The 27,462-nt window shown below is 40.9% G+C and overlaps 1 protein-coding gene across 4 annotated transcripts in view; it reads right to left on the bottom strand.

Annotated features, from left to right (window-relative positions):
- The window catches only part of Gpat4 (Glycerol-3-phosphate acyltransferase 4), a 188,395-nt gene extending 171,215 nt beyond the window's left edge, over window positions 1-17,180 (bottom strand). For 2 of the 4 annotated variants that reach the window (XM_070082850.1, XM_070082851.1), the window contains exons 1-2: window positions 16,947-17,177; window positions 9,709-9,735 (exon numbers count right to left, since the gene is read on the bottom strand). In XM_070082850.1, coding sequence (XP_069938951.1) covers window positions 9,709-9,735; window positions 16,947-17,099 — 180 coding nt within the window. In that variant the 5' untranslated portion in view covers window positions 17,100-17,177. Of the gene's footprint in view, window positions 1-9,708; window positions 9,736-16,946 lie in introns of all 4 variants that reach the window. The other 2 variants (XM_070082848.1, XM_070082849.1) reach the window with 2 other exon arrangements.
- Between the last annotated feature and the right edge of the window lie 10,282 nt (window positions 17,181-27,462).

Here is a 27,462-nt window from a genome sequence, read left to right as displayed (position 1 = left end):
GATAACGTAATTAGGGATAAAAACCCAGACGACCCACAATCTTCCACCTCTGATGCTGGGCCGTCTCAGTCATGTTCACCTGTACCAGGGTGAAAGAGGAAACTATTTCCCTGTGTACAGGACTCAGATGTGAGCAGTGAAAATGATACTGATAGTGATTTCCTAGCCATTGAAAGCAGTTCGAGTTGCGACAGTGAGGGGAATATTCTCCAGTGAAGCGGCAGTATGTATGACACAGCATGCATTCTGGTAGTGTGCCATATGCCATTCCAAGGGGAAGTAGTAAATCTCGGAGGGCATCCTGTGACCCTACACCACGAACTGATAGTGAAGATGACAATATTGTTGCAATGGGGATGGATAATGTGCGTGGGGCAGCAGGTGGTGGTGGTGTTGGCGGTGCCATGCATCATGTGGCACCAGCAGCAGGCCACACTGCTACCTACACTGCTAACTCAGCACAGCCACAAGGCCACCTCCACACTCCCACAACTTGCATAACCACAACCACAAGTCAATATCCAGTACCTACCAGCAGACCATATCTGGGACTGGCAGCAAGGTGCCCATTTTGTTCCCAATCCCCATCACTTTGATGAAACACAAAGTGGAATACGGCCATCGTATACACTTGGGAACAATGCCACTGAACTGGAATGCTTTCAGTTATTCTTCGATGAACCCCTGATAGACATTATTGTCAGGCAAAGTAACACATATGTACTTCGAATACACCACGGCAAACAATTGTTTCACCAAGCTCACACCTACACAAGTGAAAGGACAACTGTGGCAGAGATGTATCTGTTCTTTGCCACAATAATGCTTATGCTACATGTGTATAAGCACACTGTCACCACATGCTGGTCGACAGAATGCCTGATTTCAACCCTAGGTTTCAGTGACGTTATGCCAGTGAATCGATTTCTGCTACTGTTACGTATGCTACACTTCTCAGACAAAACAAGGCCTGACAGAAACGACAGGTTATATAAGATCAGGAATGGGTTTATGTACCTGAAACAAAAGTGCTCTGTATTTTTATCCCTTCAAGAAGCTTGTTATTGACCAGTCTGATTTTGTTCAAAGGTAGACTGTCGTTCAAGCAGTATATACCAAGCAAGAGGAAATGCTTTGGTATAAATGTAAGGTTATTTGTACTGTGCGATTGCCAGTGGTCTGGTTTTGGATATAATTGTGTACACTGGCAGTAATACATTGCAAGATACCAGGAAGTTATTGGGCATCTCTGGTTATGTGGTTCGAACAATGATGGAACCATATCTTGGAAAGGAGTATTATATACTGATAATTGGTACACAAGCCCCTTACTCAGTGATTTCTTGCGAGTGAACATGACAGACGTGTGGGGCACAGTGCATGGAAATCGTAAGCATATGCCTAGGTTCGACAGGCACTCACAAAGGTGAGATACAGGCGTTTTCTGCCAATGACATCGTGGCATTTTGGTGGCATGACAAACGTGATGAAATGGCAATAGTAATAAACAATTTTTGGTAATGTTGGTTTGTGTAAACAAGTTTTGTAAACAATGTAATGATAATAATGTTTGTCCAGTTATTGTGTTGCATACAATGAGTGTATATATGTACATTGCACCTTTGGTCTCGCAGGCCACATAAGTTACTTGAAAAAATAAAATATTGGAAAATACAAGAAACCTTCGAATGGGAGTAAAAATAATTTTACCGGGCGAGTGGCATTCGCCGCTGTTGCCATACATGCCTCATTTTTTGCCAACTTTATGCCTCTCTGTCTTGGTAAGCACTGATCACTTTTTTTTTTCTTTTTTTTTTTTTTTTTTGGTCTTAAAACAATGAGCAAATTAATCTTAAAATTTTGCCATGAATTTTTTTTTTTTCTTTTTTTTAATATTTTGCAACAGACACTTTAGGATTTGGGGTCATGACAGTCAAAGGGTTAAAGAGATGCCAGAAACAGACCTCTCTGGACAGATTTTTTGTGCAACTGGGGTCCAGTGCCAGTAAAAGACAAAGAAGGGAGGTAACCCCAGATAGGGACTTGATACTTTAAGTCCTTATGGAGGGGGATTCCCCTTCCAACCAGTACCCTCTCCTCCTCCCTCTTCCCTCATGTCTTCCATATGCCAACAAGTCTTCAATAAAGGTAAAAGTGATATTAAATGTTCATTTATCCATTTCATTAGTCCTTTATATTTATTTCTCATTGTTTTCTGTATGTAAAACTATAGTTATTCTCCATAAAATGTATTTTTTGTTAATACTTGTGGGTGTCTGGAACATATTACATAATTGGATTTACATTATTTCTTATGGGAAATATTGCTTCAGCTTTTGTCAAGACAAATTGAATCCCATTACTAAATCTACCATTGGTACTAATATTAAATGATTTGACTACTTATTTTAAACCTAATTATGTATGTACCTAACTGAAAATGTATCTAATTAAGTACCTAATAATATATTCAAATGTACTGCTCAAATATGACCTGTATCAAAATAGCGTGAGAACTAGTATCAGTATGCCCAAAGTTCCTAGGCATGATAGTAGCCATCTTTGTAATTAAAATCTTATAACATATAAACCACACATTGTAAGCTTTACAAGGAAATATATATTTGTATTGTATGTATTTGTACTTTCTGGAATGAATTAATGACTAAAATCAAGGTCCCACTGTATATGGTTATGCTGGCATCAAGGTATGCCTCCCATCTTCCTAACTGCATTTATGTCACCTCTGTGCTTTATTAGCAAATAAAACAAGCTACACAACATGAACTTTGAGCTCTATCAAATCCAAATACAGCAGGGCCCCACTTTAGTGTTTTGCCTTACAGCGTTCTGCTAATATGGACATTTCAAATTATGACCAAAACTCTCTATACAGCTCCCCCCCCCCCCCACCTGACTTTCTAATGGAAGCGCCGCTCCCCACCCAGTTTGTTTACATTCTCTGAGCATGTCTCTTCATTATGTCTGGAAACTTACCAAAATTTCAAGTGTTTTAAAGCTTCTGCATATTTTACTGTATATGTACATACTCTGAAAATTATACTTATGTGTACATGTACCTAAATAAATTTACACACTGTGCTGGTATGCAGTTACACATTAAAATCACTAAGTGTGTCCCTCTAGTCTTGAAGCCATAGTAATAATGCTGTAATTCTAATACATAATAATAATAATCATTCTTGGGCACTTTAAATGCCGTATTTTATGTTAATATAGATATTTTCATTAACCCTTTGAGGGTCGACAGGCCCTCTCCGAGACTCGTTCTCAGGGTCAGCCAAATTTAAAAAAAAAAAAAAAATTCTTATGAAAAGATAGAGAATCTTTTCCCGATCATAATGACACCAAAAGTATGAAATTTGATGGAAAACTTACGGAATTATGCTCTCGCGAAGTTAGCGGTCTCGGCGATGTTTATGTATCAATGATTTTGCCCACTTTCAGCCCCATTTTTGGCCAATTCCACTGTACTAGTCGACAAAAAACATGAATATTTCGCTAGAACTCCATTTTTTCTATCGAATGAGTGCAAGAAACCACCCATTTACAAATTTCAACTATCCAGTACAGTGGTCAGAATTTAGCAATTTTGCCAATTTCACACAAATTTCAAAAGATGCCAATTTCCGAATAGGGTCCAGAATGAACAAGAAAGACATTCCTGGCACTAAAATGACATTTCCTCTGTTCAATAGTCACGTCTCAAGGCCCCTCTTACATTCTTTTGCTTTCCACTTTGAATTTTTATTCTCACAAAAAATAGAAGATTTACTGTTATGCAGACTACTGCATTAGTGTAAAAAATGGTATAAATAATATTGGCACACTTGCGAAAGAATATTAGACTCGCCAGTTGACGTGTATTGGACGCTTGGCATGATTTGTTTACTTTTGAACTTTGGTAAAAATCGAACATTTCTGCTACTTTGAGCTCAATTTCAAGGTACTTTTCATTGTAATACCAGTCAAAATCATCTCAATTTCTGCAATATGTCTTCCATTCTATAAAATGAGACCAAGAAAACTAGAATACAACAATAAATACCCTACGAAAATACAGTGCAAAGTCGCTGTTTTATTCCAAAAAAACGGTCAAAGTTTTTTTTTTCTCATTATGCGCTGTGTGCTGCAGGATTTTTTTTATACTGTGCACACTGACCAAATATACCCATTCTTTCATATGTAGGCCTACCAGCTTTCTCCCACTAGATTTGAGGGCGCTAGAATTTATGCGTATTAGTACGTCAAAAGCCCTGGGTCGTAAGCCATACTAGTACGGCCGAAGCCCTCAAAGGGTTAATCCATCTATGATATTTTCTTCAAAATTATATAAGAAACATGTTACATAGCATATAAACAGGCATAGCTAGGCAGATATGTAGCCAGGAGAAGGAAAAAATTACATTTTCTCTGGTGCAGTACCAAAGAAAGTGTGTGTATCAGTCTCCCTTTAACGCATTCAATTTTGTTTACAATTCTTGGCATGACTTCTCACCACTTGTCCCTTCATTTATGATGGCATCTAAAGGTAGTTCTTAGAAATTATTAAACTCAATGAACAAGGTATGTTGATGGTAATAATATCGCTTTGGGTCGCTTTAAATATCCTATGTTGTGTTTAAATGTGAGAGCCAGGTGGGTTTCCTGGTTACCTACTGGCTACCTACACCTGACTTCCTACAAATAAGAACATCATAACATAAAGGCAGAACACTGCAGCAGGCCTGTTGGCCCATACTAGGCAGGTCCTTCACAATCCATCCCACTAACAAAATATTTGCCCAACCCAATTTTCAATGCTACCCAAAAAATAAGCTTTGATAATTCTACTTACTCATGTGCAAGTCCCACTCAAATCCAACCCCTCTCACCCATATATTTGTCCAACCTAAATTTGAAACTACCCAAGGTTTTAACTTCGGTACCCCTATTAGGCAGACAGTTCCACTCATCAACTACCCTATTATCAAACTAGTATGTACTTTCCTATATCCTTTCTAAATCTAAACTTATCTAATTTGAATCAATTATTCCAGGTTCTCTCTTGGAGAGAGATCCTTAAGACCTTATTTGTATCCCCTTTGTTAATACCAATCTTCCACTTATACATTTCGATCACGTCTCCCCTCATTCTTTGTCTTACAAGTGAACATAGTTTAAGGGTCTTCAATCTTTCTTCATACAGAAGATTTCTAATGCTATGTATTTATTCACCTCTTACCCTACATTAGGACTACAAATATTTTAAAGTAATGAATGTACTGTGTATGTATTTTACTTTTTATTGCTCTTTAATGCCTAGTTCTACTGTTAGTTTAATATATGTTACCATTAACTTACAAATGCATACAAATGCCAGATTACAAGTGGAAAAAAAGGTGTTCTGCTTTCCAGCGGTGTCCGCTTTCTGGCGGTAGCCTGGAACCTAACCTGCCATATAAGTGGGGGCCCTACTGTACGGTGTTATGCTATGAAGTACAAGAGCATGTAAAACTTTTGTAATGCAGTATGTACAGTAATTAAAACCCACTAAAGTACCTTAACCCTTAAACGGTCCAAACAGATAGACGTTCAAATCCGTAGTGCTCCAAACGTAGATTTACGTTTTTTTTACATATTTTCGAACATAAAAAAACAAATGTAGATAAAATTTTTTTTTACATATTTTCAAATGAAAAAAAAAAGATGATCTACATTTTTTTTACATACTTTCAAATGTTCAAAAAAGTATAAATACATTTGCACCATTTAAGGGTTAAATATATGTGAGGAAGATGCATCTTTACATCTGTATGGTAAATACAATGCTGTACATATTAAAGTAAGGAAGTGGTGGGGAAAAGAAAGCAGCACAGTACTGTCCAGTGCACATAATACTGTACTGAATGGTAACCCTTTTATATTAAAGAAGAGAGAGGTGAAGGTTTATAAACTAAAAGAGGAGGCAGTTAGGGTAAGATATAAACAGCTATTGGAGGATAGATGGGCTAATGAGAGCATAGGCAATGGGGTCGAAGAGGTATGGGGTAGGTTTAAAAATGTAGTGTTAGAGTGTTCAGCAGAAGTTTGTGGTTACAGGAAAGTGGGTGCAGGAGGGAAGAGGAGCGATTGGTGGAATGATGATGTAAAGAGAGTAGTAAGGGAGAAAAAGTTAGCATATGAGAAGTTTTTACAAAGTAGAAGTGATGCAAGGAGGGAAGAGTATATGGAGAAAAAGAGAGAAGTTAAGAGAGTGGTGAAGCAATGTAAAAAGAGAGCAAATGAGAGAGTGGGTGAGATGTTATCAACAAATTTTGTTGAAAATAAGAAAAAGTTTTGGAGTGAGATTAACAAGTTAAGAAAGCCTAGAGAACAAATGGATTTGTCAGTTAAAAATAGGAGAGGAGAGTTATTAAATGGAGAGTTAGAGGTATTGGGAAGATGGAAGGAATATTTTGAGGAATTGTTAAATGTTGATGAAGATAGGGAAGCTGTGATTTCGTGTATAGGGCAAGGAGGAATAACATCTTGTAGGAGTGAGGAAGAGCCAGTTGTGAGTGTGGGGGAAGTTCGTGAGGCAGTAGGTAAAATGAAAGGGGGTAAGGCAGCCGGGATTGATGGGATAAAGATAGAAATGTTAAAAGCAGGTGGGGATATAGTTTTGGAGTGGTTGGTGCAATTATTTAATAAATGTATGGAAGAGGGTAAGGTACCTAGGGATTGGCAGAGAGCATGCATAGTTCCTTTGTATAAAGGCAAAGGGGATAAAAGAGAGTGCAAAAATTATAGGGGGATAAGTCTGTTGAGTGTACCTGGTAAAGTGTATGGTAGAGTTATAATTGAAAGAATTAAGAGTAAGACGGAGAATAGGATAGCAGATGAACAAGGAGGCTTTAGGAAAGGTAGGGGGTGTGTGGACCAGGTGTTTACAGTGAAACATATAAGTGAACAGTATTTAGATAAGGCTAAAGAGGTCTTTGTGGCATTTATGGATTTGGAAAAGGCGTATGACAGGGTGGATAGGGGGGCAATGTGGCAGATGTTGCAAGTGTATGGTGTAGGAGGTAGGTTACTGAAAGCAGTGAAGAGTTTTTACGAGGATAGTGAGGCTCAAGTTAGAGTATGTAGGAAAGAGGGAAATTTTTTTCCAGTAAAAGTAGGCCTTAGACAAGGATGTGTGATGTCACCGTGGTTGTTTAATATATTTATAGATGGGGTTGTAAGAGAAGTAAATGCGAGGGTCTTGGCAAGAGGCGTGGAGTTAAAAGATAAAGAATCACACACAAAGTGGGAGTTGTCACAGCTGCTCTTTGCTGATGACACTGTGCTCTTGGGAGATTCTGAAGAGAAGTTGCAGAGATTGGTGGATGAATTTGGTAGGGTGTGCAAAAGAAGAAAATTAAAGGTGAATACAGGAAAGAGTAAGGTTATGAGGATAACAAAAAGATTAGGTGATGAAAGATTGAATATCAGATTGGAGGGAGAGAGTATGGAGGAGGTGAACGTATTCAGATATTTGGGAGTGGACGTGTCAGCGGATGGGTCTATGAAAGATGAGGTGAATCATAGAATTGATGAGGGAAAAAGAGTGAGTGGTGCACTTAGGAGTCTGTGGAGACAAAGAACTTTGTCCTTGGAGGCAAAGAGGGGAATGTATGAGAGTATAGTTTTACCAACGCTCTTATATGGGTGTGAAGCGTGGGTGATGAATGTTGCAGCGAGGAGAAGGCTGGAGGCAGTGGAGATGTCATGTCTGAGGGCAATGTGTGGTGTGAATATAATGCAGAGAATTCGTAGTTTGGAAGTTAGGAGGAGGTGCGGGATTACCAAAACTGTTGTCCAGAGAGCTGAGGAAGGGTTGTTGAGGTGGTTCGGACATGTAGAGAGAATGGAGCGAAACAGAATGACTTCAAGAGTGTATCAGTCTGTAGTGGAAGGAAGGCGGGGTAGGGGTCGGCCTAGGAAGGGTTGGAGGGAGGGGGTAAAGGAGGTTTTGTGTGCGAGGGGCTTGGACTTCCAGCAGGCATGCGTGAGCGTGTTTGATAGGAGTGAATGGAGACAAATGGTTTTTAATACTTGACGTGCTGTTGGAGTGTGAGCAAAGTAACATTTATGAAGGGATTCAGGGAAACCGGCAGGCCGGACTTGAGTCCTGGAGATGGGAAGTACAGTGCCTGCACTCTGAAGGAGGGGTGTTAATGTTGCAGTTTAAAAACTGTAGTGTAAAGCACCCTTCTGGCAAGACAGTGATGGAGTGAATGATGGTGAAAGTTTTTCTTTTTCGGGCCACCCTGCCTTGGTGGGAATCGGCCGGTGTGATAATAAAAAAAAATAATAATAATAAATAATTGTTCTGATAATGCAGTATTTACTAATACTAAACTGTCATGTTAGTCATGAATAACATATTTTTCTGTCAAGCAGTATATTGATACAATAAGTTATCAAAGTTCATGACTGGTAATAAAATTCATTTTAAGAACATAAGAACATAAGAATGGAGGAACACTGCAGAAGGCCTACTGGCCCATGCGAGGCAGGTCCTTATCAAAACGGCTACTACCTAAAGCTTCCCTAGAAATAACTCCCGTACCCAATGACACCAATCAAACCCAGCCCCTCCCACTCATATATTTGTCCAGTCTCTTCTTAAAGCTACCCAAGGTCCTAGCCTCTATCACCCCACTGGGAAGACTGTTCCACGCAGTCTTTTATTTTATTTTATTTTATTTTCTTCACTGCAAGTGGATCTTTTGACCGACTTTCTAGACTCATTCCTTGGGCTGAGGCAGCAGTTTCTTGCTCATGCTTCTTCCTTCCCAAAAACTTTATTATTGAATCAAGATGACTAACAAACATCTATAAAGACATAATGTACTGTAAATATATATAATTTTTTAATCAGTTTTTTCTTTCTACACTGAAGTGCTTCTTTGATGTAATAAATACATACACTTCATTAATTTTTTTTTTTGTCACACTGGCCATCTCCCACCAAGGACCAGAAAAAGAAGAAACACTCGCCATCACTCACTCCATAACTGTCTTGCTAGAGGCATGCTGACATAACAGTTATTGACACAGCGACAAGGTAACCAACAGTTTACCGGTTACATTATATAAAACTAAAACAATTGTGTATTTAACCCCACAAACTTTAAATAAACTGATGTAAGATAACTGGCAAAGCAGTTCAATAACTGCTTATGTTTGGGCAACTGGCTGCCAGTAAAAATTGCCTCAGCCTATATAAAAACATTAATTTGCAAACAACTCATTTTTCTATATTTTCATACAGGATAATTCTTTGTTTAAGCAAGTAGTATCATGAAAACTTCACAAGTTGCTTAACTAGTTGGTCAATAGTATACACTGTTGTTACAGTAATAAAAAATTTACAATTTCCATTCATTTGGTAGACATAACTGTCTAGACTGAAATTTGGTCTATTCGAGATGGCATCAGAAATTAAAGCAGTAGTCTGCAAAACTTGTGTTTTTGAATATTCATTTTAAATCCTTTCTTGCAAATGTACAACACACTTAGCTGCTCTATTTTCCTTCACAAATTTGCCTTAAATAATAGTTTAAAGCATGTTTAACCCACAATATAAACTTCAAATTATGTTTTAGAGATGAACTATTTCTGGATAACACCTTGCAAAATGCCATACTACCATTAAGCAAAACAAAAAACACAAAATACCTTTTTAACAAGAATCCTGTTGCCATCCTGGAAATAAATATTTAAAAGATAAATCTGGACAAGTCTTACAAATCACACAGAAATAAGGTGCTAGTTTGAAAAAAGAGGTCTTTAAAAGCACAATACGTACTATATAGCAAGATATTCCCACAAACACTGAACATTACACAAAACACTACTACACCATTCACACAAATCAAAACAAGACAGAATTAAATAGTAGTGTGTATAGAGTACAAACAAAATTATTTGCTTAAGAAATACTGGACAAGGTTTTCTAACCCAAAATCCCTATAATAGGAAATGCATGCATGTCCTGTTAAACACAGAAAAAAAAAAAAGATGAATTTAACTACACGAGGGACTGCATAATGTGTATTGGCTATCTACTATCTGTTAGCAGCTCTGGGGTTATCTTTCCTATGGCCCAGTTTCAGACAAGTTAAATACAGTAAGACCCCCCCACATCTATGAGGGGATATGTTCCAAGACTGACTGTAGATACCTGAAACTGGGGATGGTAGCAAACCCCACATACAAGTCATTTTTCATTTACAAATGTACCTATGATAAAATTTAATTAATAAATTATGCAGAATAAGTCTAGAATTAGCACTTTTTTCACTGATGGGAAACCATTTAATGGCTTCTCATAGGCTTTGAAGAACTGCCAGCATCAATACTTTTGCACTTTGGGGCCATTATTAAGCACAATTAAGGGTTATTCTTGGGCCACAGTAAACTGTGGATAATGGAAACTGCAGATGCCGAATCAGTGGATATGGGGGGTTCTACTGTAATTGTTAATGAAACTTGGATGTTAAGGCAAATCATTGTAACTGGGGACCTCCAAGCAAAATTAATGAAGGCAAATTTTGAAGCTTGCAAAGTAAACAGGCAGCAAATTTCCTCAATGTCATGAGGAGTTGTTTTATATGTATCAGCATATTTAAGAAGAAAATCTAGCGAGAGAGCAACACACTCTACTAGACAAATACAGTGGACCCCAAGACTTTGTAGTCTTCGGATTTCACAATATTCGGAAATAGTGACTTTTTTCGTCAAAATACTGGCTCGGTGATTGTCACTGAGCTCGGTAATAGTCATTCATCCCAACCATGTCTGCACAGCCCGAGTGGCCCAACACACCATTTACAGCCAGTGTGCCATTGTTTATCAGCCAGTGAGCATGATCCCACGCGTTCATACAATACATTTCGTATTCCATTCTTTTTAGTGCTTCTAACTTCAAAATAAGCCACAATGGGCCCAAAGAAAGCTTCTAATGCCAGCCCTTTAGTAAAGAAGGTGAGAAACACTATAGAAGTCAAGAAAGACATCATTGCAAAATATAAAAGTGGAGTATGGGTGGTAGAGCTTCTCAGGTTGTATAACGAACCCCATACAACCATCGCTTTTATCATGGCCAAGAAAAAGGAAATCAAGGAAGCTGTTGTTACGAAAGGTGCAAATATGCTTACTAAACAGAGATTGCAAATACTGGAAGATATGGAGACTTTGTTGTTGTTGTGGAACAATAAGAAACAATTATCAGGAGATAGTGTTATGCAGTCGAAAATTTGTGAAAAGGCAAGGCAGTTGCATGCAGATTTCGTAAAGAAAATGCCTAGAACTACTGCTGATAGTGAATTTAAGGCCAGCAAAGGCTGGTTTGAGAGATTTAAGAAGAGTAATGGCATAAACAGTGTGGTAAGGCATGGCGAGGCTGCAAGTTCTGACAAATATGCGGCTGAAAAATATGTTCAGGAATTAAAGGGATACATAGAGGCTGAACAATTCAAACCCCAACAAGTGTTCAATTGTTACAAAAAAGGCCTCTCTTGGAAGAAAATGCCAAAGAGGACTTATATTACGCAGGAGGAAAAGGCACTCCCAGGACAAGCCTATGTACGACAGGCTAACTCTCATGTTCTGCAGTAATGCTAGTGGGGATTTCAAAGTGAAGCCTTTACTGGTGCATCACTCTGAAAATCCCAATGTGTTCAAGAAAAACTGTCACCAAGAGTAAACTGTGTGTGATGTGGAAGGCAAACAGTAAGGCATGGGTCACGAGGGACATTTTCCTTGATTGGTTCAATGAAGTGTTTGGCCCCAGTGTGAAGAAATAATTCCTGGAAAATAAATTGGAACTCAAGTGCCTCCTGGTAATGGACAATGCTCTTGCAAATGGGGAAGAAGTTTCATTTCATCACAGTGAAGTTCTTGCCCCCTAATACCACTCCTCTCATCCAGCCCGTGGACCAGCAGGTCATTTCAAACTTCAAAAAACTGTCTACCAAAGCAATGTTTCAAAGGTGCTTTGAGGTGACCTCAGACACTCGCTTGACCCTAAGGGATTTTTGGAAAGAACACTTCAGTATTCTCCATTGCATAAGCCTTATAGGTAAGGCTTGGGAGGGAGTGACTACCAGGACTTTGAACTCTGCTTGGAGAAAATTGTAGCCAGAATGTGTCCAAGAAAGGAATTTTGAAGGGTTTGGGGCTGACCCTGACGAGCCCATGGCAGCTGCGGAAAGTATTGTGGCATTGGGAACTTCCATGGGGTTGGATGCAAGTGGCAAGGAAGTGGAAGAGTTGGTGGAGGATCACAATGAAGAGCTAACCACTGAAGAGCTGCAAGGCCTTCATCTGCAACAGCAACAGACCACAGCTCAGGAAACTGCTTCAGAGGAGGAGAAAGAGAGATGGAGGAAGGTGCCTTCTTCAAAGATTAAGGACATTTGTGCAAAGTGGAGTGAGGTGCAAACATTTATGGATAAACATTACCCTGACAAAGCTGTTGCAGGCCATGTTGGCAACATGTACAATGACAATGTCGCGTCCCATTTCAGGGAAATTTAAAAGAAACGCCAGATACAGACCTCTCTGGAACACTTTTTTGAGCGACGGGTCCAGTGACTCTCAAGCTGGTCCTAGTGGCAGTAAAAAACAAAGGGAAGTAACCCCAGAAGAGGGCTTGGTACCTGAAGGGGGATTCCCCATTCAAACAATAGTACACCTCCATCTTCTCCCCTCCATTCATCTTCCATACACTAAGAATGTTCAATAAAGGTAAGTGTCATTTTATTATTGTTTTGTTCTGTGTGTGTCATTGTTTTCTGTGTAGGTAAATGTATACTTCATGTAAATAACCCCAACTTACTCTCCCCTCCCCTAACCTCTAGGTTAAGTTATGTAAAGTTTGTGAGGAAACATGACAAGCATTTCCTGATGCGGGTTTTAATCAGATGACAAGCTGTTGAAGGTTTTGGTCATCTGACCGAAGCCTTCCACTGGCTTACTGATCCACCCCTTTAAAAATTATGGTCATTTATAACCATTTAGTTATATTTTAACTAATGTTCTGTATATGTAGTAGGCACAATAGTAAGTGTGTATATTTTGTATATTAAGTAAGTTCAAGCTTTTGAAGAGTGGTGGGTTGTGTTGTCTGGCACTAAGTTTGCGATAATCCGCACTGCCGCTTATGTTGGGTTATTGAAGGTTTAAGGTGATTGGCTGTAGTAGATCCCCAAGCACAAATACCATAGGCGAGGTAAGGGTATATTAGAGTGATATAAAGTAAGGAGCACCCTTTGGGGTACATAGTATCGTATCTTGGAAAGGATACCTACTGTTTTGGAAACTTTCTTAGTTATACGCTGGATGTGGGTCTGAAATTTAAGATTAGTCAAGGTGGAGACCTAGAAATTTGTCCTTAGTATCTCCTGTAATGGGTGAACCATTTATTGATATGTTTAGCTGGATATTTAATGCTCCGTTTCCAAAAAGCATGAAGTAGGGTTTGTCTACATTGGGAATAAGTTTGTTCATCGTCATCCAGTTTGATACTTTATGTAGCTCACTGTTTACAGTTTTACTAAGTATAGCCGGGTTTAGGTGGGAGAAGACATAAGTGTCATCTGCGAATAGAACTGGTTTTAAGGAGTCATGATGCATTTGAGAGGTCATTGATGTAAATGAGAATGAGTAGAGGGCCTAGGACACTTCCCTGTGGCTCTGGTGGCCTGGTGGTTAACGCTCTCGCTTCACACGGCGAGGGCCTGGGTTCGATTCCCAGCCAGAGTAGAAACATTGGACGTGTTTCTTTCCACCTGTTGTCTATGTTCCCCATCAGTAAAATGGGTACCTGGGTGTTAGTCGACTGGTGTGGGTCGCATCCTGGGACACTGACCTAATTTGCCCGAAATGCGGAGCATAACAAGGGACTTTCTATATAGTAGTATGTCATTGTTATCAGCTAGGACTGTATACCTTGTACATGTACTTGTAGTAAAATAAAGATATTATTATTATTATTATTATTATTATTATTATAACAACTACAGGCTGAGTATTGGAGGTCACGCCATTTGCGTATACATACTGATGTCTACCAATAAGATAAGATTTTAGGTAATTGAGAGTGTCCTCTTACCCCAAAATGCTCTAGTTTTAGGTGCAAAATATTGTGGTCTACTGTATCAAATGCTTTCTGTAGGTCTATGAAGATCCCCAGGGGTTTTTCATTTTTTCAATTGCTGTATAAAGTAATTCGAGCATCTGAAGAATTATGTCATTCATGCTTTTTTTTGGCCTAAACCCAAATTGGCAGGGGTTCAGTATATTATGGGATAGGAGGTAGGAGTAGATTTGCTTGTGTATTATTTTTTTGAAGATTTTAGAGGACAAATGCAAGTTAGATATTGGACTATAGTTATTTAGTTCTGCAGGATCGCCTCTTTTGAGGATTGGGGTGACCCTTGCTGTCTTGAGTATGGATGGGAATGTTGAAGATTCAACAGATTTGTTAACTAGTGTTGCACATGAGGTGCTTTTTCATACATGATTGGTGGCAATTTATTTAGGTCTCCTGGCTTGTTTTTTAACAATTTAATTATTAGTGAGACTTCATTAGGATTTGTTGGTGCTATATGTAAAGTATTTAGGGAACTACAAATGAGGTAGTCTTGTGGACGAGTATTGCTTTTGGGATTTTGCTTGCTAGTTTTGATCGTATAGTAGAAAAGAACACATTAAGTTCGTTGGCAGTCTCTATATGGCTCATCTGGTTTCGCTAAGTTAATCTCTGTTTCTAGACAGTTTTCTAGAGACCAAAATTTCAGAGAGTTTTCCAAGTCGTTTCCATATCACCTTTTATTTCATTAAATCTGTTTAAATAATACATTTGTTTGAACTTCTGTGTTAGATTAGTAAGTACTGAGGTGTATCGTTTAGTTTGTTATTAGGCCCTGTCTGAATTGTTTTTCACATAGATGCTTTAAGTATACTATTTGTAATCCAGGGGCTGATTAGTCTCTTTGCTGAGATCTGCTTTGTTTTCACTGGACAATGTCTATTATAAAGATTATGAATTTTGTGTAGGAATATTTCGACACATTCATCAATATCGTGGCTGTCCGCTAACTCGCCTAGCCAGTCAGTGTTACACAAGGCAGTAATAAAATTATTTACCAATGACTCATCATGTAGTCGAAAAAGAGATCTTAGTTGTGTCCTGAGGTAGTCTACCTAAGTTGGTTATGAGGAAAGTTGGGTAGTGGTCTGTAGTGTTGTCTGTGATTATGTCTGCTTTTATATTTCCATTGGGGGTCCTTAAATCGTCCCCCCCCCCAAAGATGCAAACCACACTAGTCACCTAACACCCAGGTACCTACTTGCTTACTAGGTGAATGGCATAAGGAAACACGCCCCGAGTTTCCACCCTTGCCGGGGATAAAACCAGGGACACTGTCAAATGAGATCAATGCCTACCAGGCCAAAGGGCACCTTAACTGATGTTGATATTGACAACATGGTCAATATAGAACTAGGAAAGGTATCGACTAGGATGGCGACACAAATTAACACTCAATATTGATAATACCTATTAAATAATGGTTTGGAAAAAAGCTCTACTATAATGAACAACTAAACAAAATTCTTGGGCATTCACCTTGACAGCAAACTAACATACACATTTAGCACATACACTGTAAAACAAAAAACTTTCAAAACCAGTCATAGCTCAACAATAATTTACCACTAGAACAATCACTCAATCTGATTCCAGAAAGTACACCTCCACTATTCAAACACGAACTACTTTCACACATACTACTGTGCATATTAAATACCATATTCTGTACAGAACACTTACTAACAAATCGAGGGTTGCAACAGATCACAAACAATACTAGAAATAAGTGTCATTGAGATTCCAAGTGAACCACCACCTTGGTAAACATGACATATATCAAAGAACCCAAAATTAGGAAAATACAATTAAAATACAATCTCCCAATATCTTCTAAATTAGAAATGTCAAAAACATCTCAAACTTGATGTAATATTTAATATTCATCAACCTTTCCTATGTCTACTGTATCTTATACCACTAGGTTATTCAACTGCTCTGTCTCTCTCACTCTCTCTCCATTGTAACTGTTCATATTGTATTAGTAACAAGTAGTTTGTAAATAAAGTACTACAGACGTTTTAGTCTATCCAAAATGGCTTTACATAATAATGGATTTCCTTAGAATGTACAAAGATGTAATTCTGGAGCTGAATCAATTCCCAATAATTCCTGGAAATATAATTTGACTTTGAATGACTTGACCTGACCTAAAGCCTAAATTACACTGTTTGATAAGTTGTGGTTATATTTTACAAAGTCACTGCGTCTGGATAACTTGCACATGTCAGAGATTTGGAGACTAACTTCACAGTAAGTAATTTATTCCAGCATTTTATGGCTACATAACATTTTTAATATAAAGCTGCATAACGTGGGTATTGCAGTTGTGTAAATAAGTTTATTTGGACACAGGTACACAAGTATAATAATGATGTAAATTACCCAGGATAACTCAAAGTCAGTGACATTCCCATTGGGGTCATTCCCTTATAACAAATTACTTATGGTAGTTTGACCTATATGATGGCCATTTTTAATGTATCCAAAAACAAATACAAATTATAATACAATCGAAAACAGCAAGTAGATATTTATTGCAGAGGAGACATCCAGTGTTAGCAGTATTATGTCGACCTGTTTAGCCCCACCACCACCAGACATCACCACTAATACAAAATATACCACTCATACCATGTCTATTTATCTATCTGAAGAGTGTGTCAGTGCCAGGCACCATGAGTGAGTCATTATAAGGTGTGTATGGCCCTACAGGTTACAAAGTGTCATCACAACACTGGCAGGACTCCCCATTACTCACCTCGAACACCTTCAGCAGGAACTGCACGTATTTCTGGCGCAGGCCTAGTGATTTCCCGAGGCTGGCCAGGACGACCACAGTGACCAGGAGTATGATGAAGGGAGGGATGATCATGGTGAAGGCCAGCGTGGCCATAGCGTCCAGGAGCGCCATTGTCAGCGTGTGTGTGTCTGACCACTTACTGACTGACCCACCCCGCTGTTGCTGCTGCTGCTGCTGCTGCTGATACAGCTGCTGCTACCGTTGTTAGTGATACTGCTGTTAGTGCTGCTGCTACTGATCTTAGTACTGCCCTTGCTTTTATATATACATACATATATATATATATATATATATATATATATATATATATATATATATATATATATATATATATATATATATATATTTATATATATATATATATATATATATATATATATATATATATATATATATATATATATATATATATATATATATATATATATATATATATATATATATATATATACATTTTTTTTTTTTCTCAACAAGTCGGCCGTCTCCCATCAAGGCAGGGTGACCCAAAAAAGAAAGAAAATCCCCAAAAAGAAAATGCTTTCATCATTCAACACTTTCACCACACTCACACATAATCACTGTTTTTGCAGAGGTGCTCAGAATACAACAGTTTAGAAGCATACACATATGAAGATACACAACATATCCCTCCAAACTGCCAATATCACAAACCCCTCCTTTAAAGTGCAGGCATTGTACTTCCCATTTCCAGGACTCAAGTCCGACTATATGAAAATAACCGGTTTCCCTGAATCCCTTCATTAAATATTACCCTGCTCACACTCCAACAGATCGTCAGGTCCCAAGTACCTGGAGTTTACCTGGAGAGAGTTCCGGGGGTCAACGCCCCCGCGGCCCGGTCTGTGACCAGGCCTCCTGGTGGATCAGAGCCTGATCAACCAGGCTGTTGCTGCTGGCTGCACGCAAACCAACGTACGAGCCACAGCCCGACTGATCAGGAACTGACTTTAGGTGCTTGTCCAGTGCCAGCTTGAAGACTGCCAGGGGTCTGTTGGTAATCCCCCTTATGTGTGCTGGGAGGCAGTTGAACAGTCTCGGGCCCCTGACACTTATTGTATGGTCTCTTAACGTGCTAGTGACACCCCTGCTTTTCATTGGGGGGATGGTGCATCGTCTGCCAAGTCTTTTGCTTTCGTAGTGAGTGATTTTCGTGTGCAAGTTCAGTACTAGTCCCTCTAGGATTTTCCAGGTGTATATAATCATGTATCTCTCCCTCCTGCATTCCAGGGAATACAGGTTTAGGAACCTCAATCGCTCCCAGTAATTGAGGTGTTTTATCTCCGTTATGCGCGCCGTGAAAGTTCTCTGTACATTTTCTAGGTCGGCAATTTCACCTGCCTTGAAAGGTGCTGTTAGTGTGCAGCAATATTCCAGCCTAGATAGAACAAGTGACCTGAAGAGTGTCATCATGGGCTTGGCCTCCCTAGTTTTGAAGGTTCTCATTATCCATCCTGTCATTTTTCTAGCAGATGCGATTGATACAATGTTATGGTCCTTGAAGGTGAGATCCTCCGACATGATCACTCCCAGGTCTTTGACGTTGGTGTTTCGCTCTATTTTGTGGCCAGAATTTGTTTTGTACTCTGATGAAGATTTAATTTCCTCATGTTTACCATATCTGAGTAATTGAAATTTCTCATCGTTGAACTTCATATTGTTTTCTGCAGCCCACTGAAAGATTTGGATGATGTCCGCCTGGAGCCTTGCAGTGTCTGAAATGGAAGACACTGTCATGCAGATTCGGGTGTCATCTGCAAAGGAAGACACGGTGCTGTGGCTGACATCCTTGTCTATGTCGGATATGAGGATGAGGAACAAGATGGGAGCGAGTACTGTGCCTTGTGGAACAGAGCTTTTCACCGTAGCTGCCTCAGACTTTATTCTGTTGACGACTACTCTCTGTGTTCTGTTAGTGAGGAAATTACAGATCCATCGACCGACTTTTCCTGTTATTCCTTTAGCACGCATTTTGTGCGCTATTACGCCATGGTCACACTTGTCGAAGGCTTTTGCAAAGTCTGTATATATTACATCTGCATTCTTTTTGTCTTCTAGTGCATTTAGGACCTTGTCGTAGTGATCCAATAGTTGAGACAGACAGGAGCGACCTGTTCTAAACCCATGTTGCCCTGGGTTGTGTGACTGATGGGTTTCTAGATGGGTGGTGATCTTGCTTCTCAGGACCCTTTCAAAGATTTTTATGATATGGGATGTTAGTGCTATTGGTCTGTAGTTCTTTGCTGTTGCTTTACTGCCCCCTTTGTGGAGTGGGGCTATGTCTGTTGTTTTTAGTAACTGTGGGACGACCCCCGTGTCCATGCTCCCTCTCCATAGGATGGAAAAGGCTCGTGATAGGGGCTTCTTGCAGTTCTTGATGAACACAGAGTTCCATGAGTCTGGCCCTGGGGCAGAGTGCATGGGCATGTCATTTATCGCCTGTTCGAAGTCATTTGGCGTCAGGATAACATCGGATAGGCTTGTGTTAATCAAATTTTGTGGCTCTCTCATAAAAAATTCATTTTGATCTTCGACTCTCAGTCTGGTTAGCGGCTTGCTAAAAACTGAGTCATATTGGGACTTGAGTAGCTCACTCATTTCCTTGCTGTCATCTGTGTAGGACCCATCTTGTTTAAGTAGGGGCCCAATACTGGACGTTGTTCTCGATTTTGATTTGGCATAGGAGAAGAAATACTTTGGGTTTCTTTCGATTTCATTTATGGCTTTTAGTTCTTCCCGCGATTCCTGACTCCTAAAGGATTCTTTTAGCTTAAGTTCGATGCTTGCTATTTCTCTGACCAGTGTCTCCCTACGCATTTCAGATATATTGACCTCTTTTAGCCGCTCTGTTATTCTTTTCCGTCGCCTGTAAAGAGAGCGCCTGTCTCTTTCTATTTTACATCTACTCCTCCTTTTTCTTAGAGGAATAAGCCTTGTGCATACATCGAGTGCCACCGAGTTAATCTGTTCTAGGCATAAGTTGGGGTCTGTGTTGCTTAGTATATCTTCCCAGCTTATATCGGTTAGGACTTGGTTTACTTGGTCCCACTTTATGTTTTTGTTATTGAAGCTGAATTTGGTGAATGCTCCCTCGTGACTAGTCTCATTATGTCGGTCTGGGGCTCCACGCATACATGTCTGAACCTCAATTATGTTGTGATCTGAGTATATTGTTTTTGATATGGTGACATTTCTTATCAGATCATCATTGTTAGTGAAGATGAGGTCTAGTGTATTCTCCAGTCTAGTAGGCTCTATTATTTGCTGGTTTAAATTGAATTTTGTGCAGAGATTTAAAAGCTCGTGTGAGTGTGAGTTTTCATCAGAGCTGCCTCCTGGTGTTATTACTGCAACAATATTATTTGCTATATTCCTCCATTTTAGGTGCCTTAAGTTGAAATCCCCCAGGAGCAAGATGTTGGGTGCAGGAGCTGGAAGATTCGTTTCCATTCACTCCTATCTAACGCGCTCACGCACGCTTGCTGGAAGTCCAAGCCCCTTGCCCACAAAACCTTCTTTACCCCCTCTCTCCAACCCTTTCGAGGACGACCCTTACCTCGCCTTCCTTCCCCTATAGATTTATATACTTTCCATGTCATTCTACTTTGATCCATTCTCTTTAAATGACCATATATATATATATATATATACATATATATATATATATATATATATATATATATATATATATATATATATATATATATATATATATATATATATATATATATATATATATATATATTGGACTTTGCCAATGCTTTCAACTCAGTCAGAAGGGATGCTGCTCTCCAAGCAGTTTATAGAAACTTCCCTTCCCTTTATCCCTTCATAGAATCGTGTTATAGTGTGACATCCAAACTATTGTTTGGGGACCATGAAATTGACTCACATGAGGGCGTGCAACAGGGGGACCCTCTCGCCCCCTTTCTATTTTGTTTGGACATCAGGGAAGTCACGGAAGCACTCTCCAGCGAGCTCAATATCTGGTTCCTGGACGACGGTACCCTAGCTGGCACAACAGAATCTCTCCTAGAGGACATCAGTAAAATTAAAGACATGGTAGAAAGCCTGGGCCTTTCTTTAAACCCCACCAAATGTGAAATAGTTTCTACCAATCATAATAAACATATTAAACTAAACTAACCAATCAACAGATGATCCAGAATATTAGTGCCGTTTTACCTGGAGCACGAGCCATTGATCCAGCCAATAGCACTCTCCTTGGTGCTCCTCTTGGGCCCAATGCCATCGATCTGATCCTAGAAAAAAAGGTCTCAGACCTCCGGACGATGGAAAGCAGGATGAAAGACATTGACACACACGATGCCTTCTACCTACTCACCAGGTGCCTGTCAGTCCCAAAACTTACCTACTTTCTGAGATGCTCCCCAGCCTTCAGCAGTCCAAAACTCAAGGAATATGACTCTCTCCTGAAGACCATGCTAGAGAGTGTATTGAATCTTTCCCTTGACGATGGACTGTGGTTGCAAGCCTCACTTCCGGTCAGGCTTGGAGGGCTAGGAGTACGCAGATCCTCCCAGATTGCTCTACCAGCTTTCCTATCCTCTTCCATAGCATCAAACGAGTTGATAAGACAAATTCTTCCTATACCCTCAGTGACTCAGCAGGAATAGAAGACCCTAGCTATGCCAGTGCCATCACCGAATGGGAGACTCTTGCTGCTCCAGCACCAAACCCTAGTGCAACACTGGCTCACAAACAGTCAAGCTGGGATGGCCCGATTGCTGAAAAGGTGCTTGCCAACATGCTCAGGGCTGCAACATCAGATAGGGAGATGGCCCGTCTCCAGGCTGTGAGCGCACCTCACTTCGGGGACGTCCTCCAAACAGTTCCCATATCGGCAATGGGAACGCGACTCGACCCTAAGACCCTCTGTATTGCAGTGGCTCTGTGCCTTGCTGTCCCAATTCACACAGAATATACGTGTATTTGCAGCGAAGTGCAAGCAGACTAATACAGTCTACATGGTCTTAACTGTTCCAAAACCAAGGGCTGGCATGCAAGACACAATGAGGTCAATGACATCATTAAGAGAACCCTTGCTACAGCTGGATGCCCTGCCGAGAGGGAGCCCCGATCACTAGCAGCCAACAATACCCACAACCCATCAAACCGCCCCGATGGGATCACCATCTATCCTTGGAAGAATGGCAAGCTCTTAGCATGGGACTATACCTGTGTGTCCACACTGGCTGACACCTATATCCATCACAGTGTGGGGCGACAGGGAGGAGCTGCTGACCACAGGGAGGAGTATAAGATCAGCAAGTACAGGGACATTAGCCAACAGTATCAATTTGTCCCAGTGGGATCAGAGACCTTGGGATCATGGGGAAAAAAATGCCACACGTTTCCTTAAAGAATTGGGTTCCAGACTCATCGACACCACCAGGGACCCAAGGGCAGCCACTTTCATGTTCCAGCGCCTCAGCGTAGCCATCCAGAGGGGAAATGCTTGCTGCATACTTGGCTTGCATCCAGCCTCAGAGGAGCTGGAGGAAATTCATGATCTTTGATACATTGTGCCATTGTATTCATGTTTATGTTTTTTTTCTCTGTAAATGTATTCTGTTTATTAATAAATGTTCACATAGAATATAAAATATATAGAGGGTGGTAGAAGAAAATATTCAAACAGCTCCGGGGAGAACCTTGAGTCTTCTCTGAGGTACGTTTATCGTCTTCTCTGAGGATGAGGGTCCCCATTCCAGCTATAGAGGTGGTACTTCCCTATATATATATATATAAACAAGATACATTGACAAAAATACAATATGCAGTAAAACAGCATAGATAACTCAGACTACTTCGACCAGCTCCCCGGCAGTGGGCCGCGTGTCCAGAATGCTGCAGGCATTTCCTCTCTGGATCACGACACTGAGTCTCTGAAAGAGGAAGCTGGTTGCCCTGTGGTCCTTGGTTTCTATGATGAGTTTTTCACCCAGCTCTTTGGGGAACTTTAGAGCACACTTGCCCCATGCCAAATCGGAAGAACTATTACAAAAAATTAAATACTTCGGGGAATTATGACTAGCTAGCTAGGAGAGTTGTATAGTATTGTAAGACGACCACCACCATGAAGATCTGTGTAGTCTGCAGAAAGGGTAAGGGACGAAGACAGGCCTGGATTGCTGGCCATCTGTGTGGTCAGTGGTCCCATAGTATATGCAGGGATTTTAAACCAGTGACCACACTTGACATAAACTCAGAGAGATGTTTTTGGGTCTGCCAAACGAGATACACCTGTTTGAGAAAATGACATCTATATTAAAAGACAAGAACACCAATAAAACATCCTTCTTGAAAGACATGTCAGCATGGTATGACAGCTGGGAAAAAAAAAGATGAATGGTAGGGACGGGGCTGTCTGGGACAGTGCTGTGGGTGCTAGTGCTGTCCTGGAGGACAGTGTTGAGGGTGCTAGTGTTGTCTTGGAGGACAGTGCTGAGGGTGCTAGTGTTGTCCTGGAGGACAGTGCTGTGGGTGCTAGTGCTGTCCTGGAGGACAGTGCTGAGGGTGCTAGTGTTGTCCTGGAGGACAGTGCTGAGGGTGCTAGTGCTGTCCTTGAGGACAGTGCTGAGGGTGCTAGTGTTGTCCTGGAGGACAGTGCTCCAGAGGGTCCTAGTGATGTCTTAGAAGATAGTACTTGTAAGGGTACTAGTGTTGTCTTGGAGGGCACTGAAGACAACGTTATTCAGTCCACAGAGGTTCAAAATAGAGATACTGCTGGAGATGGAAGCACTGATGTCCATAGAGGTGTAAAATATATTGAGGAAACAGGAAAAACAAATGCACCAGCAGTGAACGCAGCTACAATAAATCCTAGCAAACAGAAGTACAATCTATGTAAATGCTATGCCTTGGGTATCTGCAGGCACGGTATATCTGGTAAAACAGGTGGGACATGCACCTTTGACCATCCCAAAAAATGCCGCACCCACATGACAACAGGAGAGTGCAACTTCCCTTCTTGCAACTTATTTCACCCAGAAATGTGTCACTCATCAATCCATGAAAGAAAATGCTACAATGCATACTGCCAGGCACATCATCTAAAGGGGACTAGAAGACACAGACCAGCCAGTGTATGGGAAACAAAAGAGAGGAGCCACAACCTCTCCAGGGACAGAAGTTTTTTAGGGCCGGGAGGGAAAAAAGGCAAGAAATGACAATAATTCAGACCCACATACAGAATATTCCCCCCCCCCCCAAAAAAAAATCCAAAACAGTAGACATCCTCTCTAAGATACGGTACTATGTACCCCAAATGGCACTTCTTGCTCTTTACCACTCATCTACCATTACTTCACTTATGGTATTTGTGCAAGGGGTTCAACCACTGCAAATCACGTTAAACTTTTAATTATTTCTCTTCAAAGATTACAATATCGGGTTTACATATTATGAAACATTGTTTACAATGTGTGGTTTACATGTTATAAAATACTAATTTGTAGATGAATGGTTCAGAGAACCGACATGTTGATAAATTAGACACATGTGCAACTCTTGGGTATCTTTATTGAGGAAACGTTTCGCCACACAGTGGCTTCATCAGTCCATACAAAGGAGAATCTTGAAGAACAGGAGGAGAATGAGGTAATCAGTCCCTCAACCTTGAGTCGATGTGGTCAGTCCATCGCCACTGTGTGGCGAAACGTTTCCTCAATAAAGATACCCAAGAATTGCACATGTGTCTAATTTATCAAAATACTAATTACAAAGAGGGCCACTATCATGCCTAGCATGACTAGGCATTTCGGGCAGACTAATAAGCTGCTGTGAGAATGATTACGAACTCCTGCGCCAGGCAACACACCCCACCACTATTTAAGAGCTTGAACCTGCTTAACATACTAAATATCCACTTATATTATTGTGCCTACTACATACACAGAACATTATTCTCCAATATAAACCCTCCTCTCAAACTCCTTCTCGAGAACTACAATAGAACGCACTTGCATAACACAAGACACAAAACTCTATTTGATATCCTTCGTGTCCATCTCTCCCTTTGCAAAAATGCAATGCATATAAAGGGCCCTAAGATCTGGAATTAATTGCCTGAAAATACAAAAGAGCCCCTGCCTGCACACCAATTCAAGGCACTACTGAAAACTCACCTCGTGTGCATGTGTCTGTGCGTGCGCCCTCGTGTGTGTGTGTGTGTGTGTGTGTACTCGCCTATTTGTACTCACCTATTTGTGGTTGCAGGGGTCGAGTAGCCGGCAGACAAACTCTCAATTTAGGGGTTGGGGAGAAAAGGCGGGAATATCGGGAGCTAGACTGACCCTACCTTAACGAGTAGCCGGCAATGAAACTATTGTTACTATATATTCCCTCTCTACTCCTATCTATTGAACTTTTCCCTCACATGCACTAATCTCTTGTTGGGAACTGTGTCAAAGGCCTTCCTGCAGTCTAGGAAAACGCAATCTACCCACCCCTCTCTCTCGTGTCTTACTTCTGTTACCTTGTCATAAAACTCCAGGAGGTTTGTGATACATGATTTGCCTTCCATGAACCCATGCTGGTTTTCATTTATAATCTTGTTCCTTTCCAGGTGTTCGACCACTCTCCTCCTGATAATCTTCTCCATGACTTTGCACACAATACATGTCAGAGACACAGGTCTGTAGTTTAGCGCCTCGTTTCTGTTTCCTTTCCTAAATACGGGGACTACATTAACTGTCTTCCATTTCTCAGGTAGTTGCCCAGTTTCAAGGGATGTGTTGAAGATTGTGGTTAGAGGCACGCACAGCATCTCTGCTCCTTCTCTAAGGACCCATGGGGAGATGTTGTCCGGTCCCATCGCCTTTGAGGTGTCAAGGTCACTTAGGAGCTTCTTCACCTCCTCCCCAGTTGTTCGTATGTCATCCAACACTTGTTGGTATATTCCCTCTTGATGTTCCCTTCTGTGCTGTCTTCCCACAGCCCTTCCTGTCTCCTCTGTAAAAACTTCCTTAAATCTCCTGTTCAGCTCCTCACATACCTCCTGATCATTTCTTGTGAGTACTCCACCTTCTGTCCTTAATCTGATCACTTGGTCTTTGACTGTTGTCTTCCTCCTGATGTGGCTATACAACAGTTTCGGGTCAGTCTTGATTCTCGATGCTATGTCATTTTCATACTGTCGCTGGGCCTCCCTCCTTACCTGTGCATACTCATTCCTGGCTCTGCGACTGATCTCCCTATTTTCGTGTGTTCTCTGCCTTCTGTACTTTTTCCATTCTCTATTGCATTTTGTTTTTGCCTCCTTACACCGTCGGGTAAACCAGGGGCTCGTTCTGGTCTTCCCGTTGTTACTTTTGCCCTTGGGAATAAACCTTTCCACTGCCTCCTTGCATTTTGTTGTTACATATTCCATCATTTCATTTACTGGCTTTCCTGGCAGTTCTCTGTCCCACTGGACCTCCCGCAGGAAGTTCTTCAACCCTATGTAGTCTCCTCTTTTATAGTCAGGCTTTTCCCATTCAACTCCTGTTATTCTCTCCACTTGCAGCTCTACTATGTATTCAAAGTACAGAACCACGTGGTCGCTAGCTCCTAGGGGACTCTCATACTTGATGTCCTCAATGTCTGAGCTGCCCAGGGTGAACACAAGGTCCAATCTTGCTGGTTCATCCTCCCCTCTCACTCTGGTAGTGTCCTTAACATGTTGGTGCATGAGGTTTTCCAGCATCACGTCCAACATCCTGGCTCTCCATGTTTCGGGACCCCCATGTGGCTCCAGGTTTTCCCAGTCAATCTCCCTGTGGTTGAAATCCCCCATAACCAGCAACTTTGCTCTGCTGGAGTGAGCTCTTCTTGCCACCTCAGCAAGTGTGTCCACCATTGCTCTGTTGCTCTCTTCATATTCCTCTCTTGGCCTCCTGCAGTTCTGTTTACCTGGAGTTTACCTGGAGAGAGTTCCGGGGGTCAACGCCCCCGCGGCCCGGTCTGAGACCAGGCCTCCTGGTGGATCAGAGCCTGATCAACCAGGCTGTTGCTGCTGGCTGCACGCAAACCAACATACGAGCCACAGCCCGGCTGATCAGGAACTGACTTTAGGTGCTTGTCCAGTGCCAGCTTGAAGACTGCCAGGGGTCTGTTGGTAATCCCCCTTATGTGTGCTGGGAGGCAGTTGAACAGTCTCGGGCCCCTGACACTTATTGTATGGTCTCTTAACGTGCTAGTGACACCCCTGCTTTTCATTGGGGGGATGGTGCATCGTCTGCCAAGTCTTTTGCTTTCGTAGTGGGTGATTTTCGTGTGCAAGTTCGGTACTAGTCCCTCTAGGATTTTCCAGGTGTATATAATCATGTATCTCTCCCTCCTGCGTTCCAGGGAATACAGGTTTAGGAACCTCAAGCGCTCCCAATAATTGAGGTGTTTTATCTCCGTTATGCGCGCCGTGAAAGTTCTCTGTACATTTTCTAGGTCGGCAATT

Source organism: Cherax quadricarinatus, chromosome 8 (assembly GCF_038502225.1).
Source record: "Cherax quadricarinatus isolate ZL_2023a chromosome 8, ASM3850222v1, whole genome shotgun sequence".
Lineage (NCBI taxonomy): Eukaryota > Metazoa > Arthropoda > Malacostraca > Decapoda > Parastacidae > Cherax > Cherax quadricarinatus.
The sequence above is the reverse complement of the archived record's forward strand: the minus strand, read 5'-3'. Positions and strand labels throughout refer to the sequence as shown.